Genomic DNA, 20,074 nt, shown 5'->3' with positions numbered 1-20,074 from the left:
CAAAGCATTATTCACCTTCAACATGTTACCTTAAGCATAACTAGTAAATCATTAAACTCTAGTTTTTTTTTCATTCTTTGAAATCCATCACTCAGTACTCTCGAAGATTGACTAGCAAGCACTCTTCAGTATGTCATAAATACTACAAACGAGGCCCAATGGTTGGGGTGGCTAAAAGTATCATCCATTCAACATGAACAAGGTATATCATTGGATGTGGTGAAATAGATGACAACTAGGTTGTGCATCTAACAACTACAACCACATAGGTTAACTTGTATTACTACTCACTAATCATCCACTTAGTTGGCTTTGCAAGTCATAGATCCAACCTCTCCATTTGTTGAGTAATTTTGAGCTCCACTCATACCACCTTCAATATTCAAGGGTGTGTATGTGGAATATGGAAGAAAGTTTCAGAATTTGTTCAATACTTGATAATATATTGCTCAAGATGAGCCGATTATGTTACCTCTTGACACGTGGAATTCATCCTCTTTAACTCTGTCTCTTCATGGAAGAGTTGGCATCCATAGAATATCAAAATTGGTGTGCAAACATCTAATTGTAATACAAAGATTATGTGAATGTTGAAGATGTACATGACAAATGCACATTCGTGTTTTCTTACTTTTACCAAAAGTTGTTAAGTATAAGAGAAAGTAGACAATCTTGATAGAAGGCCATATTTGTTCGCAAGGATTGTGCCAATCTTTGTCAAAACCTAAATATATCTAAATTGAGTCTTACTTAATTACATGGTTCTACTCATGATAAATATCCATTTGCGTTACCTTGGTCTACTTCGACTATTATATTGATGATGAATGCTTTGGTTTATGTTTCTGAAAATCCATCACTTAGAACCTTGTGAGATTGACTAGTAGACACCCTTCACATAGTCACAAGCATTGTAGAAAATGTCCAACAATTGGGGTGGCTAAAAACATTATTAATTCAACATGAACAAGATCTATTGTTGGATATGGTGAAAGGGATGGATTGACTAAATCCAAGTTCCTAATTTGATACTAGGGTCACCTAATAGCTTAACTAGCATCGGCCCTAAGCTAAAAAAACCAATGTCACACTTGGTTCATAGGAATTGAGAAATGAGGGAGAGTGATATGCATCAACTTCTCTACCTATAGGGTATAGTCTTGACTTTGGTTTCCTAAAGCAACATTGACTGGGATCTAAGAAAATACACCAAGCAATTGGCCACTTCTTAATTCTAGTACCTTGAAGGTAAATTCTTGGCTTATTGAGACCACCCATCTATAAGACGAGACCCGTTAGAAATCTCACCCTCTCGCTTTTCTTGAGGTTATGTTTTAGTTATCTAATTATCCTAACACATTTATGCTTGACATACAAAGATAGCTTGCTTAATTAACAATTAAACATTGGTTCCTTCATGCAAATTATGATTATAGACGCAGAGACAATGTCAAACAATCCTTGAAAGTAGTTACAAAACAATACATTTATCCTACATCTTCTCCAACGTGCAATGCCAACTCAACATTCCATCCCTTAATCCAAGACACGTCTAAATCTCAAGCATGTGATCCACCAATCTACCCTTGCTTAGTATGAGAGCTTTCCAAGAAATCTATCCTAGGCTCCTAAGAATTAGTGGGTTTGCAAGTAACATGCATAGCCTCTCTATATCTTTCTAAGCATCTAGTTTTCTAACCTCTAATTTAGATAAATTTATGTATCTTAGCAACCCCTTGTGTGGGATCTTATATACCCCTTGTGATGCAAAGCCTTCATCCAAATAAATCCATTAAACTACACCTCTAATCAATTAAATTTGTAATGCATAGTGTTATTGCAATTTAAATTGCTTTGTATTGACATTGACACTACCACTGTAGATGAGCAAAAACCAATCAAGAGATCCTTCAATCTTTTTAAGTGTCAACTATCATAGGCTTGAAGGAGCCATGATAAAGCAAGCAATTGATTGGAGACATAGATGAATGTGAAATTTAAGAGAAGAAGTCTAGATTGGATGAAGATAAGCAAACATGTTGGGACATGTATACACGAATCAAGGACTTGTTAGTTACGGGCGTGCTTTGTCACTCGTGTGAAACTACTGTGTAGCTTTGAGAAGAAATGTATTTTGCTTGCAACATTGTAGTATAAGTACCAAGTTTATAGCTAGTTTATTTTTGTGCATATGCAATTGAAGGCATTTGCTTCACACCTGATGATAAACTTCCCTCTTTTTTTAATGTTTGTCTGTCTTTGGAAGTTCCTTGCAAGGCTAATGTTGTACTTTGCTGTTACATGTAACATGAATAACAATGAACATAAGCTTGTTATGAGACTAGCCCACTAATGAACTTTGTGTCCATGTAAATTCTCGAGAGAAGCGTACCTCTCCATTGGAAGTGTAATAGGATTGTGTTCTGTGCAATGACAAGCTGTGGAAAGAGTAAATGGGAGCACACAACTCGTTTGCACCCTGATCTAATGTCATAATATTCAAGCTTTCCAAATTTACATAATCGTTAAGATGACTAAGCTGCTATCGCTACTATAACTAAAGTTAATAACAACAGTATCTAACATAACGAATCACAATGCAGAGTGAAGCCTTAAAGAAGAAAACAGTGCCTTTGCATACGGCTGTTACTCTTATCTGAGAAAATCTAAACCTGATTTAGATGAGAGAGAGAGAGAGAGAGAGAGAGAGAGAGAGAGCTGTTCAGATGTTGGAACTTGCAAACATGATGGGGATATAATACAGATCCTGGACTCCTGAAGTCAATAAATATACCCAATGTAGTATCACCTGTTTCTGGCATTGGACAAATGACTGAATATCTGATGTACGAGTTCCCAGTCTTGATGTTGAAGATAACAAGATATAAGTTCAGGTGATCTTTATACCCTGTATAGTGATGTGATGTTTCATAAGCATACCTATGTTACAGTGCTCCGAATTCACGCAAGTTTCGAGTTTGACACTGGAAATACCCAGAAGCAACCATATGATTGCAGATGACTTCATTTCAGAAGATTTGGGTTTGATATTTTAGAACCCATTGGTATGCAGCAGGTGCGAATTAGGAGCTGAACCATATATATGTTACAGTTCCCTGAATTCATGTGACTCGAGACCTTGACACAGGAAACTCTGTCAATATCCAGGAGCAACCACAAGAGTAGATCATTTTGTTTCAGAAAATTTGCCATTGTTTTTCTAAATCCATTGCATGCAGCAGCTGAGAGCTCACAGGTCCTTCCACGATAAGGATCCTGCTAACTTCAATAGGTCAATTTGATCAAGAAACTTGCATTGAACATCTGCAGAAGTGTGGTACCTTCATCAAACATCTTAGCTCTACTATGATTTTACTTCATCCAAAAAGCTAATTGCTGCAATTGTCTTGGGAAGAGGACAGCAACTAGTACCCTGTGATTGCTTCAAAGACATTGAGCTTGTGTCACATATGAGCATTGCTTCAAACTCAAGACAACTGTGCATATATGCCAACTATGCCATCTCCAGCATAAAATTCTTTCTGCTGCTTTGCAAATCGTTATATACAAGACAACTGCTCCAATCCTGTGGCAACCTGCCAAGTCATGCGCTGTGTTTCTGCTGAATACAAAATACCAGTACCTTTGCAATCACTTCATGGTATCCTGTAAAGCCCTCTCACCTTCCTGGTTCTTTCCAAAATCCAGCACGATGCACTATCACACTAGTGTGCCTGACTGAAAAATCCTCATCTTCCTGGTCCCTACCAGTAATTTCAATCCTGTCTAGCCATTCCAATGCTTCAGCAGCAGCATTTTTCTCTGCTTGTTTTTTTGTCGCAGCTACCTTACCCCTAAAGCACTTTCCCCTCAAACTGACAGTGGCTTCATACGTTTTATTTCTAAATCCTTTCACATCATACTGGGGCACCTTATATCCGGCCTTCAGCAACCTATCATGCAGAGCTCCTTTCACATTGACTACATCTGCAGCTGACTTTTCAGTTTTTCCAGGAGGACTTTCAGGGAAGGCAAATCTTCCCTCATTCTTATCACCATGCAAAAGGTCAAGCACTGCAGTGAGAAGTCTCTTGTCCATTTCCCAGATGTCAACATTTGGATTTCCCAGCTGATCAGTAAGGCAGATGTTTAAAAAGTGCGCACGCACACCCACACCCACACACACTCACTCTCTCTCTCTCTCTCTCAAATTTCCCATAAAAGGGTAATTGAATTAATTACCAACACATAATCTCAAAAGGATGGCATGACCAAGGGCACAAAGATACAATATGACCAAAGGTACAAAGGGTCTATAGAACCAATAGAGGGCCGAAGAAACTGCAGTGTGCCAAGAAAACAAATCTTGTTGAGGGAGAATATCTGCCAGCTCAATCATGTCAAGCTGCCACTGAAGGCCTCTCAAACGAACTATGTAACTCTGCAATCCTAAAGAAGAAAAAAAAAATGAATGCATTCCGCATAGATCATGCTTGCCAACAACTCCAGAAGTGTAAAAAGTGAAAAAGCATTTTCATATCAGGCTGGACAGGATCCCAGAACTTGGAATGTCCAAAGACCAAGTCCTTCGGGAGCATTGATAACCCTACCACACAAGACCATGAGGCAAACAACAACAACCAAACTTTCCTCGCCATTGGAAAAGAAAGGAACTGATGATGGGAAGTTTCCACAGATGTCGTACAAAAGAAATAGCAGCCATTCAAAATATGGCATTTGGACTCAAATGGTTTTGATGATGATGATGATAGTGATGCCTCATCATAGATTCATATGACATAGGTCTTTTTTTTTTTTTTTTGTATCAAATATACTAGACTGTAGTTGTATCGCACATTTTGCACAACCCATGCAACCACGATGGTCACTACATGTATTCATCTTATTCTGTAATGAAATGGCTATTTCCACTTTAAACATGTATTCAATGATCGATCATTTAATGATTTATGATTTTTGTTATTTAAAAAATCATCTTAAATTTTTTTCGTACTAATATTGTACAATACCTTATAAAATCATAAGGTACCATTTAGTACCGTATTTTATCATACCGTACCGTACCGTACCTTTCGTACCTAACAACTGTGTGTGCATGTGTTGGGTTGTGTGAAAATGCTGCCCCAAACTAGTTCAAAATACCTAGAAAACCCCCCATGTAACGTAACCCAAGCTTGGGATGTGCCTCATACAGATCTTGCATTCCCCTCTCAAAAATCTGCAGCACTAATTGATCCCAGAAATATTGCTTCAGGGTCTACAGCTGCTGACTGGGGCACCTCCAAGCAGCTCACCTGACAGTTTGCAGATGTTAATCATTGCTAGGAGGGAAACAATACTTTTTTTCAGATGGTTGTTTTCAAGGCTCCCTGCCCAATGGTTTGACTCATTATACCTGTCCCATGAGTAACTTTTGGCTCCCTCCTAAACAGTTACTTTTGACAAGTTCAATGGCCTTTTAGATGTTATTTAGTGAGGTCAACCTAAGAGTACTGTGCAAGTAAAGACCAAAGTGTAATCATGCCAACAATAGGCAGGAAAATTGTTCCAAAAATACACTAGTGTATTTCTCTTTGACATCTTCCTTAATATTTACGCTGCTTAATTAAACTTAATAAATACCTTTCGGAATATAATTTCTTCGAGTTCTTCTCTGAGTAACAAGAAAGTTTCAGCCAACCTAGGCTGCATTGAAAATTCCATCCAGCCATCGCTCATGTGCAAATAACCAGCCTGCTTGAGTGCACAGAGTACAACACCAAAATGTTAGAAGCTTAAACCAACCCACTAAACTAAAAAACCAAAATTTCAAGATCACAAGACGGTAATCAATAAGACACATGGAAACTTCAGACAGACCTTCTCACTTTTTTCCAATTTTCCACCAAAGAGGAGCAGCATTGAATCAGATACTCCAGTAGCATCCCGAATGGAAATGTTGCCAGTTTTGAGTTTCTCATGAAACGTGAGCCATGGATAGGTAATCTTCTCAGTCTTTGATAAAATTGAGCTCTACTATCAAAGAAGACAAGATTAATTACAAAGTATGCACCCTCCTTCCCTCCCTGTAACTAAAAAACTATCCAACAAACCAGCCTTCCTACTTCCTCCCACCCCCTCTTAAGATTACAAGAGAAAAAAAGCTTATGTGATCCAGTATTAGTAGGCGTCCAACCAACTAGTGCACGGCAATACCTTACATAATAGTGAACATGTTTCACTAGCTTCTTAGGCTGTAGATAGAGTCTTGGGTTGCATGACTATGCTTACTCCACATCTTATTATCTCTATGCTTGTACCACATTATAAAATTAATCAATCAAGTAATTTGATGGCCATACAGTCTCAGGACGAGCTGATCCATAGGCTGAGCTCGATCCTACAACTGTGCTATAAGCTGGGATTTTGCCACCTGTCCATTCTCCCAGCTCCTGCCCTCTCCCTGCCAGACCTGCTGCTCCCTCAGGCCTCCACCTGCATCCCACCCTTGCCTGCTCTACCTGAAAATGTTGCCAGCAAGCTGTTGCCCTTCCTGCCTGTTTTCAGCACACTCTACCTGCCCACGAGCCTCTAGCCCCTTTCACTCTGCCTTCACTCACAATGGATGCCACAACTTCACTGGCAGCTCTCTTCCATGCAGTGGTCTCCACCCTCTCCTCAATCCTTATCTCCCTCCCCTCATCTGATGTCACAATATTAGCAAGGCTCAGATACTCAAGAGATGGAAGGACCTAGACAGCAGCAAGATGAAGGAGAAAACTCGATCTGAGAGACAATAGCTAGTCTCTTTTCCTCCTCAAGGGACGCCAATGTGGCCCCCACAACTTCCACGCTGACACTTTCCCGCAGATCCGGTTTGATCACAATATATAGCTGGACATAAGAGAGAAAATAGCGGCCTAGGAAGTATCATCTCTAGTGTGCCAATTGGTAGGTGATCCCCTCCAGGTGCACTCATTGAAGGACATGATATCGGCAGCCCTCACAACCACCCCTACAAGGGTTACAAAAGCTATTGTGCAAGGGAAGGGGTGTATTAGGCCTCCAACATTAATTATAGGCCTTCAAATTATATGTATATTTTTTTCCCATTGGATGGCGTCCAAGATTTATTAGTTTGATTACTACTCTACTAGCATTAAACAGTACTAATTGGATGCCATCCGACATAACAACCATGGTTTAAGGGTCAACTTTAACACTATGAAGCACATTGAGTGCAGTGATTGCCACCAGCTTGCTAGATAACCACACCACCGTAGCCTTTTCCAGTAGATTGGTTGATGGCAAGGACTATTCTGATTTCCATGCTTAGTGATGGTACACTTATCACAATCCACTTCCCCAGCCTCGATGAGTACTTTACATTCCATGTTGCCCAAACTAGTCGATCTTTTAGGTGTGTTATTAGGAGGGACAGGACCTTTGCAGATGTGATGTGGAGGGGTGCACTCAATACCCCATCAGTTAGGGTTAGGGTTCCCACTTCGTCACTAGACTCCTTTCCTCAAGATATTAGGATCTTCCTCATGCATGGGGAATATATGCTAGAAAAGATGTACCATACTAGCAGTAGCCCAGCTTGTAGTGGACTCTCCTAGAACATGTCATAGGAGAACAGTTGTTTGGCCTCAGATAACCTCCTTTCAAGATGAGGAGCTAGGATCCTTGTATCGCATGAGGAGGGAGAAAGGGCAGTAAAGGAGATGAACCGCCAGACAAAGATGAAGGCAATGATAGAGAAAAAGAGTGTGACAAGTATAAAGGCAACAGTGAGACAGACAATGTGCTCAGAGAGATGCAGTTGTAGCTACGCCATTGACATTAGTGGCAGCAGAGATAGTTGTATCCAAACCTCCCTTTCCTAGGCCATCAACAACTGAGGGACTCTTAGCTCAGTCACCTGCAATAGTGCCACACGCACCAGCACCTTTACAATATGTGGCAATAGGGATAGTTACACCTGCATCTTCTCCTAGGCCATCAATGACTGAACTACTTCAACCCCCTCATTCTCCCCCTCAATCCCCTACGGTAGTATTAGGTGCAGTACTGGCATTACCACTGGCTGCCCCACTACCAGGGCCTCCACAGATACAGGTTTATTACTCTCTCAAACCCCTGACATTTAGTAGGAGGGTGGGATTCCTCTTGTGCACAAAGTGGACTTGGTTTCTTAGATCCCAACTATCCAACAGGAGGTGGAAGGGAGTGAAGTTGAGATGGATGCAGCGTCAAATAATTCTCTAGATTCTGTTGATTTCCCTTCTCTTCAAGAAGCTGGGTAGATTGTAGAAAGGAGAAGATGGACCACTGACATAACCACCCATGACCTTTGATAATAACAGCATCCTATCAAAACCAACACCAACCAACCCAACTGCAAAACAACAGCTGGGTAGTTTGTCAAGCACACCAAGCAAAGCTCATAATAAACATGTTTGGGTGACTCCATAGTAAGTAATGCGTCTTTTAGGGCTTCATATTCTTTAGGTAGGATCACAAGTAACATGGCTATTACATCTTTTTCAACTTCAAGCTGATTGATAATGCTCTTTAATTTGATGTTTATGATGGAAGCCATTAAATTCAATCTTTAAGTATATTTCTTGATATTTGGAAATTGGCTTATAGCTCCAAACATTTATGTTCAAATCATCCCATACTAGATGTAGCCCAATAAGATCAAGTGCTTGTTCATCCTTTCCAAGCCACTTATCAGTGATCTGTGGCATTGGCTTATCTCTGCTGACAGGCCACAGCTTTTTGTACACGTCATAAGGAGGGACAAAATTTGGGTAGCCCATGTGTGAAATTATCCCCCATGAAAATTTTCAATGATAAAAGTGGTGCTTGAGCATGATGCCAATAATAATTTTAATACTCAATGGAGAGGTCTTACCAACATTACAGGTGATGCTCAGTAGTGTCTTATTCCGTAGTACAAATGAACAATAAAAGAGAATTTTCAAGATTTACAAATAGTACATTCAAGCTTAATAATGTTTTTTATTTGAGAGAAATAAATAGACAAATTCAAGCTATGGAAATTTGATGGAAAACCTCAAAACCAACATGGCTTTGGTCAAAAATTTTCTGATAAAGACGCCTCTGAAAGTTTCATAGAGACAACCTCTTTTGTGCCTTCAAAAAGGCTAGTTCTTTCTGCCAATGTGAAACCAGTTTTGTGAGCTTGGGCTGTTTGAACTAGTTCAGCCAGGCACTCTGTGAACACAGCTTTCCTTAAAACAAGTTTAGTTTTACCAAGTTCATTGATTTGCAAGTGTGAGCAGAGATCTTCTAAACCAGTTCTGAGCTAACCGGTTCCATGCTTGCAGTGTAAAACCCGATTTTTCCTAGGCAGCTCAGATTTAAATAAGCTTATCTCTTTCTTTCTACGCAGCGTGATGCCCTCTGCTTGTGGCAGCTGAAACGGAGTCCTGGTAGTGTGCTAACTATGGTGCCACCTGCTGCTCCGTTTTCTACTGTTGCTTCTTCTATACTTCTTCCGCTATTGTATCCTCTTCTGCTGCTGTTCAATGTCATTAATGAAGATCAAAGGCCCTTCATGGTGTGATGTTCTTGAAACTCTCAAAAATAGTCACCAGTGATGTTTACCATTCGAACACTTGACAACTGTGGACTTTCTGCTCTGCTTTGATCAGCATCGAGCTCTTCACCACTGTGCTCATGTTTTTGTAGTGCCATTTACTACCAGTCACCCTTGCATGCTATAAAAAGCTATGGAGGCTCGACATAAGAAAGAAGAGTGGATGGTTGGTGAGTTTGAGAGATGGAGAGGATGGATGAAAGGAAGAGGGTGTGTCTGGCTCTGCTACTAATGAAGATAAGGCTAAGGTGGTTGTACATAAAATGAGCAATAAGTTTAAGAAAACAAGTAGACAGAGTTGCATTACTAGTGCCTCTTTAAATAGGCGAATTGATAGAAACAATACAACACAAATGCAGCCGTATGCAGGGCTGGATCAGCCAACACAGCACTGTATGGCGACAAAGTCTAAGGGCTTGTAATGACAAGAAGAAGCAGGATGATGAAGTTAGACAACCAAATGACAGCAGGTTGTAAGGGCCCTAGATGCAAGAATGATGATAAGGTGGTTGTGTACAAAGCCCAAGAGAACATAGTAATGGCTATGGTGGATGGAACTCCATAGTTAGTGACAAAGGAGAGAAAGGAAGAAAGAAAGAAAGGTATATCAACATCTCTGCTGAGGCCGAAATCGGCCTATGAGACAAAACTATGTACAATGGTAACAGTAACTGGCTATCAAAGTGTGATGTGCTAAATAATAATCAGTGATATATAGTGCAGAGCAGAGTGTTAAGTGATGTACAATGCAATGTCCATATAGAAATACACTAGCAAATGAGGGAGGTGGGTTCGTGGAGCTCTACGTGATTGAATGTGTAACTGAGTAATGATACAATGACACTATGTGACACCATTTGGCCCAGCTCCATTCGGTCAGGATCGGTGGTGGGTAGAGTATGGCATACATCCCTGATGAGAGTGTACAGGTAGCATCTAGGTAGGACCCTCAACGCAATAAAAGATAGAAATTCAGCCTTTTCTTCAGAGTTGATTAGTACATTGACGTGGCTTCCTCTTGATCTTGAAGAGAAAGAAGAGCTTCAAAATCAGGTTTAATGAATTTACAAGCCTATTGTCCTGTAAAACAATAGCAAGAGAAGAGGGAAACTAAGCACTTTGATGATGAAGTGGCGGATGGTAGAGGAGATGCTTGTCCAACTTTGGGCCTATCTTCAGCTGCTGTACATGAGTTTATCACAAGGAAAGCTAATGTAGAATGAGAGGAAATGATACCAAGACAAGTCTCCTATCACATGTCATCAAGTGGAATAAGTGGCGGGACATGTGAAAAGCTTCAAAGATAAGTCTCCCCACTTTTTTTTTTGGCAAGTAAAATGTGGTTGATTATATTACTCAAAAAACTGATTACAACGGAGTACTCATGCTCAACAGACAAGCTGGAGCTGATGAAAGTCACAGATACATCATATATACAAGCCTCTCAAGGCAGTTTGGGGGGGATGGGGGCAAGAACCCATGGAGGGGGGGTGTATCACCATTTGGAGCTGCCTGCTTGCATCACAAGAACAGGTCTTGGCAGCCCCAAGTGCGCATGAAATGACATCGGAGCTCCTCACGAGCCCTGGACTCGCCTTGCACCTGATCCCATCGGCCTCGAAGGGAGTGGATGATGGAGGTCCAGAGCTCTGCTAACGTCGCCTGTGTAGAAAGTCTCTCTCCGCCGAAAGCCACCTGACACCGCGCCTTCCAGATATGCCAACCAATAAGACTCCCTATGATTTCCCATACCTCAGAGCGGTCTGTTGTGGGCTCCAGTACTTGGCGGATGGGTAGAGCCTCTAAACCCACCATTGTGCACGACCCTGCCTCGATAATGAATATCGTATCTTGCATTCGGACCTCGTACAGAAGGTGACGGCCCTGGCTACCGCCTACCACCAAAAAGCTCCCCAAGAGATACATCCAAGGCTGGGTGCTATGCGGCGAAGGATGCAGCATACTCCTCTCCACACGAGTTGTGCCGCCTCACATGACCAAAGGCAATGCTTTGGGGTTTCCATAGACTGATGTGTGCAGCGCTTACAAACTCCCTTTTGCATTTGGGCAAGCCAGCTTCCCACCGCCAAGCCTCCATGTGCCACCAACCATAAAAAATACAATACCCTCCTCGGCCTCCAGCTATCCCATAGGAGGCACCAGAAGGTCCGTCGGAATGGCTCCGTGATTCTATGCTCCACCCAGTGCTTGCTACATGACGGAGCCCAATCCATATCCTCCTGCATTAGTATGTGTCTGCCAATCTTAGCGGTGTACTCCACGAACCTCGGTGGCTTCTTGGCGACCAGAATGGCCGATCAAAGCCACTCTCCCGGATCCCACTCTAGCTCATCAAGTGGCCTTCCTTCCTAGATCCAGAGGCGCCACTCCCTGAGCTCCTGCCAAAAGACCAAAGGGTCCAGCTGCCATGTCTTCCCCTGAAGACCAATCACTCGGATCCTCTTCCATGAAAGGACAGCTATCCCCTCATCCTGCAGCCCTCAGTCAAGAGCCAGACGCCCCCCTCCTAACTGTGAAAAAGGTCCCAAGTGGATCACCACCTACTCTTCCTGCCACATGTAGGGGGATGCCTGCAGGTGAAAACCTAGCGGCCCATACCTCCCCCAGCTCTATCGGCTCTCGTATCGGGGGAGCAAGCCACTCATGAGGTATTGCTATGTCTATCTCCCTTCTCCTCAGCTCCACTCCTCACTGGCAGCCTGATACTTGTTGCAGCACTTCCTCCTCCGCCATCCTGTACGCCTCCCGCCATGTCCTGATGGTACGAGCCGGGCCAGCCTCCCAACCAGCCCACTGGATGTGGGGGCGCTCGCAAATTTGTGCCCCTTCTCGATCCCCGACCTGGGGGTTCCAAATCACCGACTGACGGCCCTGCCACACGCGGACCAAGTTGCGCAGGAAGGGTGATCAAAGGGGGGTGATCTGGGCTGACATGAAGATCCATCTCAGGGACGGCCTCCACTCACAGCCAAGCCTCGGTCTACAGTCCTAAAAAGACCCTCCTGCAATAGGACCTTCCAGGTCTGCCCTCCCGATGTGAGGCCGCGGATAACTAGCTTGCCCAAGAGGGCCATACTCTGATACTCTGGGTCTATGATCCCAAGCTCTCCCTCTGACCAATGTTGTATGATGGTCGCCCACGCTACCTTGGCCAGGGAGTCCCTGGAGCCGTCTCACCCGGACGAAAGGAAATTCCGCACTAGGCGGCGAAGCTGCATTACGCAAGAAAAGGAGAAGCACCAACACGAGGTGATCTACCAGGCCGTCGCTAGGAGGACTTGGTTAACCACCAAGGCTCGGCCGGCCAGTGAGAGACGAGCCAAGCTGGAGTAGGTCAACTTCCTCCGAATAGAATCGAGGACTGAAAGAAATTGCTAGGCGGGAGTGATGTTGAGTCCCACCTAGAAGCCTAGGTACTGGACGGTCTGTCCTCTGTTCACCCATCTAAATCCCAGGTGGACGCCCCAATCCGTGCTAGAGTTTGGGTCTGTGAGGAAACCAACCGACTTTCGCAAAGTTGATTTTTGCTCCCGCTATGGAATAGAACACCTCAAGAGCCCGCCTCACTCTCTCCAGCATTAACTCGCCATCCTCTATGTAGAGCGAAGTATCATCTGCATACTCTGAGTCTAACAACTCGGTCTCCTCTCTTACTGGAAGTCGGAGGCTACGTAAACCGCTCGCACGTGACTTGAGGAAGACATCGCCTCTGCAAAGAGAATGAACAGGTACAAGGTCAAGGGGCAGACCTGTCAAACCAATCTCTCCAGCCGAAACTCCTCCCCTCACCTACCTCCTATGAGAATCCTGCTGGTGGTCGATCTGTAAAGTGCAGACACCCCGTAAATCCAGACCCGGGGAAAACCCAACCTACCATGGTGCCCTCTAGGAAATCCCAGTCCACCCTGTCATAGGCTTTCTCAAAATCCAAGAGTAGTATGGCTAGTCTCTGCCCACTGGGCTAGGCCCACTCTGTCGCCTCAAAGAAGATGAATACATTGTCTAGGACGCTCCTATCCTAAACAAAGTCTGTCTGTGTCATGGATGATGTTTGGAAGCATGGGGCGTAGTCGACTACCAATCATCTTTGCCAACGCCTTATAGGCCACAGACAATAAGGTGATCAATCTCCAATGGGAAAGCTCCAGCTGGCCTTCCCCTTTGGAGAGAAGACTGATAAGGCTTGCCGAAAGACTCCTTGGCATCTGTCCTGAAGTAGCGATGCGTTTAGAGACTGATCCTTATGATCGAAGTTACATACTTTATAATGTGGGGCTTATTCATACAAGTAATGGCAAACACGCAAAAGCCTTGGAATATTACTTCCAAGCATTGGAACGAAATCCGTTTTTGCCACAGGCTCTTAATAATATGGCTTGCGTGCTCCTACTGCCAGTAGAAAGACCTCCCATGCCTCCTGCTCCTCCTCGATCATGCCTTGGTAGTTTCTCCCTCTGCCCTGCTGGTCCTCCAAAGACTCTAGGTTGTTGAAGTCTCCTTCAACAATCCAGGAGTCCACCTCTGGGAGTCCTTTCGCGATCTCTACCCAGAACCTATTGCATGCCCTAACCTCCGTAGGGGCATAGATATTAAGGACTCCAAGGCACGAGTCCCCAATATCCAATCTGATCCATAGCACCCTCCCTTCCACTATCGTCCCGTGGTCTCGTACACAAGCGGTAAGACTCGGACCAATAGAGATGCATACGCCTCCACTCTTGCCGTGGGCACCTATGGCGTGCTCCCAGTATGTGTGCGAGCTGCTTGGGAGTACCTTCCCTACCCATTGGGCATGGGTGGGGGTGAGCTTATGCTCCTATAGAAGTAAGATGTCGATCCGTCCGGAAAGGCGAGGCTATAGCTCTTGCCGAACAATCAATTTCCTGGAACCACGTGTCCCACTATAGTGGAGGCTATTCACATTCCACGATGCAAGGTGTAAGCTCATGGGGAAACCTGTGACTGACCGAACAGGTATCTATTCGGTGTGGAGGCTGCTGATGAAGAGGAGAAGCTATGAGGCATGTAAGTACGCTTTGCCGCCGGTCTGGATGGTGAACTCCAATCCCCAATGGTGGCCCTCGGCCGGACTATAGATGTGATAGATGTTCCAGGTGGTACTATCAATGCATCAATCAGCCATGCTGGGAGACGGGACTCTGTGCATTGGTAGAAACAGGCCGCCTGTGCCAGGGGCCACTCGATCACATTCCTCCGAGCTCTCCACTGCGGAGGGGCTCGAAAAATAATGCTCAGGTGAGGGATCTCGGCACCGGCCCACCACTTAATATCCATCATGCAACCAGGCCACTGTTGTGCAAACAATGCTAGTCCCTCTTCTCCCATCCACTGGGAGATGTGGTCCGCTACCTGACTCTTGAACTCTTCCTCTATCTATGTTGTCGTCCACTCCCCTGAGTGAGAGAATTGAAAAAAAAAAAGCGTAGTTTGGTCCATTCGGTGGTGCTAGTACATGGAGCTTGCCTCACCTTGACTTACGAACCACGAAGATCCCCACCTCTAGAGGTAGTGGGAGCTCTCCGCACTCCGCAACTCTCAAGTAGGACCATGGGCCACTGCGGAAAAACTCGTGGCAACAGGTGTGCCTGTCTCGGGAAAGTGTGACGGGCGGTAGGGGTGGATGAGCTGGTGGTTGTGTGGGAGGAGGAGGATGTAAGTGCGTGTGGCTCATCACCTCCTATGGGACGGGGGGGGGGGGGGAGGGTCTCAGGGGGATCACCTGAACCAGGTGCGGATCGGGGGGGGCGCTCGGTATGGGGGGGATGGGGGGGAGGATGATCAAGGGATGGTGGGATGGACGGAGGTACATGACGGGTGTGGGAGGGGCTAGTGGTCTTGGAAATGGGGGGCTGTGGGCCAGGGTCAGTGGGGGGGGGGGAGGTGGGTGTGGGGGGGGGGGGGGTGGGGGACTCAGGAGAGGTAGTCAGTGGCGCAGGTGGTGGATGTGGAGGGTTGCGGTCCTGTCGGGTGGTGGGGGTTGTGGAGTGCTTTGCTGAGGGGGCGTTGCTTGCCCACTTGCTCCCTCCGTCGAGGCTGGGTCTGAGACGGTGGCTGTGCCCTCCCCTACCATCTCCCTCTTTGTCATCTTTGGACCTGTGTGAAGCCATCAACGTCCACCTACGGGCCTGTCGGCGAAGCCATCTTGGCTTCGAAACATGTGCAACCTGTTCCCTGATGCCCAAAGTCCTAGTAGCGCAGGCACTGCCCTGGCTGCCCCGTCACAATGACCTGCTGCCTAAAGGAGTGCCCACCCGCCTCAATCTCTAGGAATTGTGGGATATTCTTGACCTCTTTCACTGCGACAATTTGGGACTCCTGTAGCTGTCACTGCATCCGCGAAGGACACGGGAAAGATAGTGCCGAAGAGCTGTTGAAAGTCTTCCACCAACTAGCGATACTCTATCGCCAGGCTAGGGAAAAGAAGGGTGACCGGGTGCCGAAGAAACCTGTTGTGGAGTGCAAATGCCTTCACAGTAAAGCCATTGTACCAAGGGACCATGTATATAACCCCCTTCGTGGACGCATATGGTGAACTGGCAAGCAACTCGCGAGCTGCGTCTGCCGAGCTGAGCCTGACCATGAAGATCTCTTGGCCCATTAGGACCACCTTCATGATTTGCGTTGTGCCGATGCGCAGCGTGGAGTGAAGCCAGTCCCGAAGCTGAGCCCTGGCTGGGGAGTGTCCTACTACCTGACCATAAATTGTTGTTTCTTTTAGCTCCAGCTCCTTAGCTCAGACGGCTAAGAGCTGCTCCTCTTAGAGAGGACGACACGCAAGGTGTTTGACTGGGGGGCACTCGCTGAGTGCGCCAACGTTTGACCAGAGGTTTCAATTGCGCGTCTCTTCTGAGAAAACTACCAATCACGTCGCGGTGCTACCTGAAGGGGGAAAGTTGCTACAGATAGAGGGAACAACTGGAGGGTGGGGGGGAACAATGGCGAGGGAGGGGGAGGGAAGCTGTTGTTTTTGGCAGGGGAGTATTGAACACCGTGGATGGAGACAGCACGCTGGGGGTGGGGGGAACAGCAGGGCGAAGGGTGGATATGGCAAGGACAGCAGGGCGAGGGGCGGGCAAACTGTCAAGGCGGGGGAGAAAGACGGGCGGTAGGAGGAGCGGACTATCAGGGCGGGGCGAAAGACGGGTAGGCGGGGCGGCTATTGCAAGCCATCGGGTGGGGGGGGAGTCAGCGTGGGGGGGGGCGAGCTCACGAACGGGCACTAAAGAATGAGCGCGATCTATCTAGGGCAGGTGATCAGACGGAGCAGGGGCAGCTGGCGACGGGACGGGCGTGAACACTTTCGATTCTATATATACCTAGGCATCAGTTTACCAAAATGGAGGAGATTTTTCCATAAGTCTCCCCACACTTGTCTCTTCTTTATGGCTTTTCTTTTTGGGCTGAGAGCTTTCAAGTAGAAACAACCAAATTTAGCGAGAACTATTCAAATATAGTCTTCATATTTTTGGAATGGCATCTCTATTTTTTAGGATTAGTATACGATAAAAATGTCTTATTCTCTCCTAAAAGCTACTTAAAACCTGATTTCTTTTGATAAAACAAGGCAGAGAAGTAGTTTCAATGTTTTCAATCTCAAACAACACAATTCTATGAGAGGATTACATTAGCATAGAATGAATTTAACTCATCCCAAAGTGCCAATCAATTTAGAAAAGAAATATCCATTAAGTTGGTCCTTTGTGATACTAATGAATACAATAGGGCATCTATAGTATAGTATAGTATGAATCTTTTCCTGTGTGGTACCAGCAAAACCCCCCCGCGGCGCAAAATCAAAAAAAAATATGGACATTATGTGAAAGCTCTTTCTAAGTACATTACAAAGGCAGTCTTAGAATGTAGTCTAACTTTCACCCTGCATTAAACTTTTCATGATCATGCCATCATCTCATCTTCCTCCGCCTTATCACCTTTGTAAAAGTCTGTTGCCTTGCTTGTCGTAACTGTCTAGTCTGATAGATCTAGCCCATAGATCAAGGCATTAGTCCTTTCTATGTGTGAGTCTATACACTATCCTTCTTCTAACCCATTGTGTGGATCAACCATAACTTTGTGACCACTCTTCAGCAGCCAACTCTAATGCACTTTTATAAATATGTACTAATTACATAAGAAACAAATTCAATTAATCATTGACTATGTAAATCAATTAAAAAGGATATAAGGTATTCTCCTATTATGCTGTAACACCTAGCTTGAAGTGTAAATCTACATAAGTGGTGGCCAATAATGTGAAATAACTGACTCCTTTGAAGTCCTCATACCCACATGCTAGGCCTCGGTCCTTGTAAAAAGCTAATGCCCCTATGTTGCTACCATAGTCTCAATCGTGCATGAAAGACAATCCTGAGGTCTCTCCTATGCACCTCTTGAGCTATGGGATGATCTAATAGACCAACCCTCTAACAACCCGCATCTCACACATGCTACCAGGGCCCTATCATAGCCAAGACAAATGTGAGCTGCCAAATTCCTACGAGCTACAAGTCATAGGAAGAATCAGATCTCTTGGGACTCTTCCACTCATAACTAACTGTAGGAGGTGGAGCCTAATGTTGACCCCCTACTCTTCTCATTTGTAAGGATCTTTAGGCTAGTTAAACTATCACGTTTGTCTAGTCATCTGTAAGGATCCTTAGGCTAGTCAAACTAGAACCTTTAGGCTACTCTTCTAGATGGGTCCTTAGGATAGGCTAAGTGGAATCTCTAGCTACACATCTTGTGGGTCATCATTTCCCTTTTCCTACTACACATTCTTCAGGTTTACTTGCACCCTTAGCCTTGCACCAAAAGCATCTCCATATTAAGCATCGGTACATAAGTCATCATGTAGCACTATGTAGTACTATGGTACTTACATGTTGTACTCGTATTCCAGTTAAGGGCTAACATTGCAAGGATCTACAAATTTTGATTGTATTCCATTCTCTGAGAACTCATTTGTTGTGGTGTCGTTTGTACATTTCTGTTCACACTGTCAGCCTTAGTGTTCTCACTTGTGGTACCAGAGTTCAGATCCTCACACACACATACAAGACACAATTTCTTCCCTCTGAATTCTGCACACTAATTGATTGCAGTAGAAGACTAAGCTCAAACCTAGGAAGTACAAAGCTCTCAATTGTTTCTTGCTAGCATAGCCAGTCCTGCTTATTTGAGCTTGAACACAGCATTAAATAATTATCAGCAAAATTCCAATAGATCATTGACACTAGACTTCTATGAATCAAATGAGACACCAGAAATTAGATATAGTGAAACAAGTTCATATTAGACTTACTTGATGTAGAACCACCTCACCATCCTGTACCGTTTTGAACTTTTTAACTCCTTCAACAGTCTGAAGAACACATACTTTAAAACTGGTTATTATACATTGGACAGTATATTATGCATTGAAAGGTGTATTCACATTTGCCAATCTTCAGCCAAAACCACTTACCCAGACAGAAGATATTCCAGGAAATAGACCAGAACAAATGATTGCTCTGAGAAGTTCAGAATCCTTGCTATTTTTGTTACAATGATCTGGAATTTGATTCACAAACCCTGCTTGTCTAAGCAAACCCTCAAACTGTCGTCGAAGAGAACTCATAGCTTTGAGAGCAGAAAATGAGAGAAAATTTTTCCAACAGTAGTTGACTGCATTTCCAGAATCCATTGCATGGGACCACCCATCATAAGCACGAATTAGTGCAATATGATCACTGCCATCAGCCTCCCCATATTTGCGTTTTGCTGCTTCTGCAACCTGAAGGGTGTTATAACTTATTAATGATCAAATTGTTTATTTTTGAGCGATGACATCACCAAAATACTGTCCCTTTTCTTTTACTTATCAGCATCCAATTTTAGCAGACTTAGACCATACATTCAACCACACAAAGAAAACTTACATCATAGCAGCTTCAGTTATGATTAGTATTTAGTCCCAACAATAGGGATACTCCAACTGTTAATCAAACCAAATACAAAACCTGAATATGAAGATCACAAAAGCATAAAATGAAATGCTTGGCCACTCTCTGAGATAGTCAAGTGATACAAAAATACATGGTGTTAAAGCTCATGATGTTTTATAGGGACTTATCTTCTTGCTTTCCACAAAATTAGAAGGCCAGCTGGCATTCTCCCTGACCTTCTACCATGCTGATTGCCAAACTCCCTACAGTGACACCAGATGAAAATCATTGGGCAGGAGCTGCTGGAGGCATACTATTCTCATCTTGATGTAGTGGGCATCAGCTGTCCACATGCACAATCATATAATAGCACCAACAATTTCCGGACAGAGAGTTGCATAAGCATGTATCTGCTCAACCTAGTGTCGGATATTTGCAAAACATTGGGCAGATTTGAGAGAATGTCTAGTAAGGGTCC

General features: G+C 44.4%; 1 protein-coding gene across 5 annotated transcripts in view; it reads right to left on the bottom strand.

The window, feature by feature from the left end:
- Positions 1–2,466: 2,466 nt before the first annotated feature.
- The window catches only part of LOC148026362 (DExH-box ATP-dependent RNA helicase DExH3-like), a 133,488-nt gene continuing 115,880 nt past the window's right edge, over positions 2,467–20,074 (bottom strand). The window contains exons 15-19 of one of the 5 annotated variants that reach the window (XM_087690795.1): positions 19,137–19,445; positions 18,975–19,034; positions 5,881–6,033; positions 5,644–5,754; positions 2,467–4,129 (exon numbers count right to left, since the gene is read on the bottom strand). In XM_087690795.1, coding sequence (XP_087546921.1) covers positions 3,680–4,129; positions 5,644–5,754; positions 5,881–6,033; positions 18,975–19,034; positions 19,137–19,445 — 1,083 coding nt within the window. In that variant the 3' untranslated portion in view covers positions 2,467–3,679. The other 4 variants (XM_087690798.1, XR_015692826.1, XR_015692827.1 and 1 more) reach the window with 4 other exon arrangements.

The sequence above is a fragment of the Lygodium microphyllum genome, chromosome 13, assembly GCF_053477565.2.
Source record: "Lygodium microphyllum isolate KBCC chromosome 13, Lygodium_microphyllum_v1.1.10, whole genome shotgun sequence".
NCBI classification, from domain to species: domain Eukaryota; kingdom Viridiplantae; phylum Streptophyta; class Polypodiopsida; order Schizaeales; family Lygodiaceae; genus Lygodium; species Lygodium microphyllum.
Note: the sequence above shows the minus strand (reverse complement) of the source record. Positions and strands in the feature narration are given on the sequence as shown.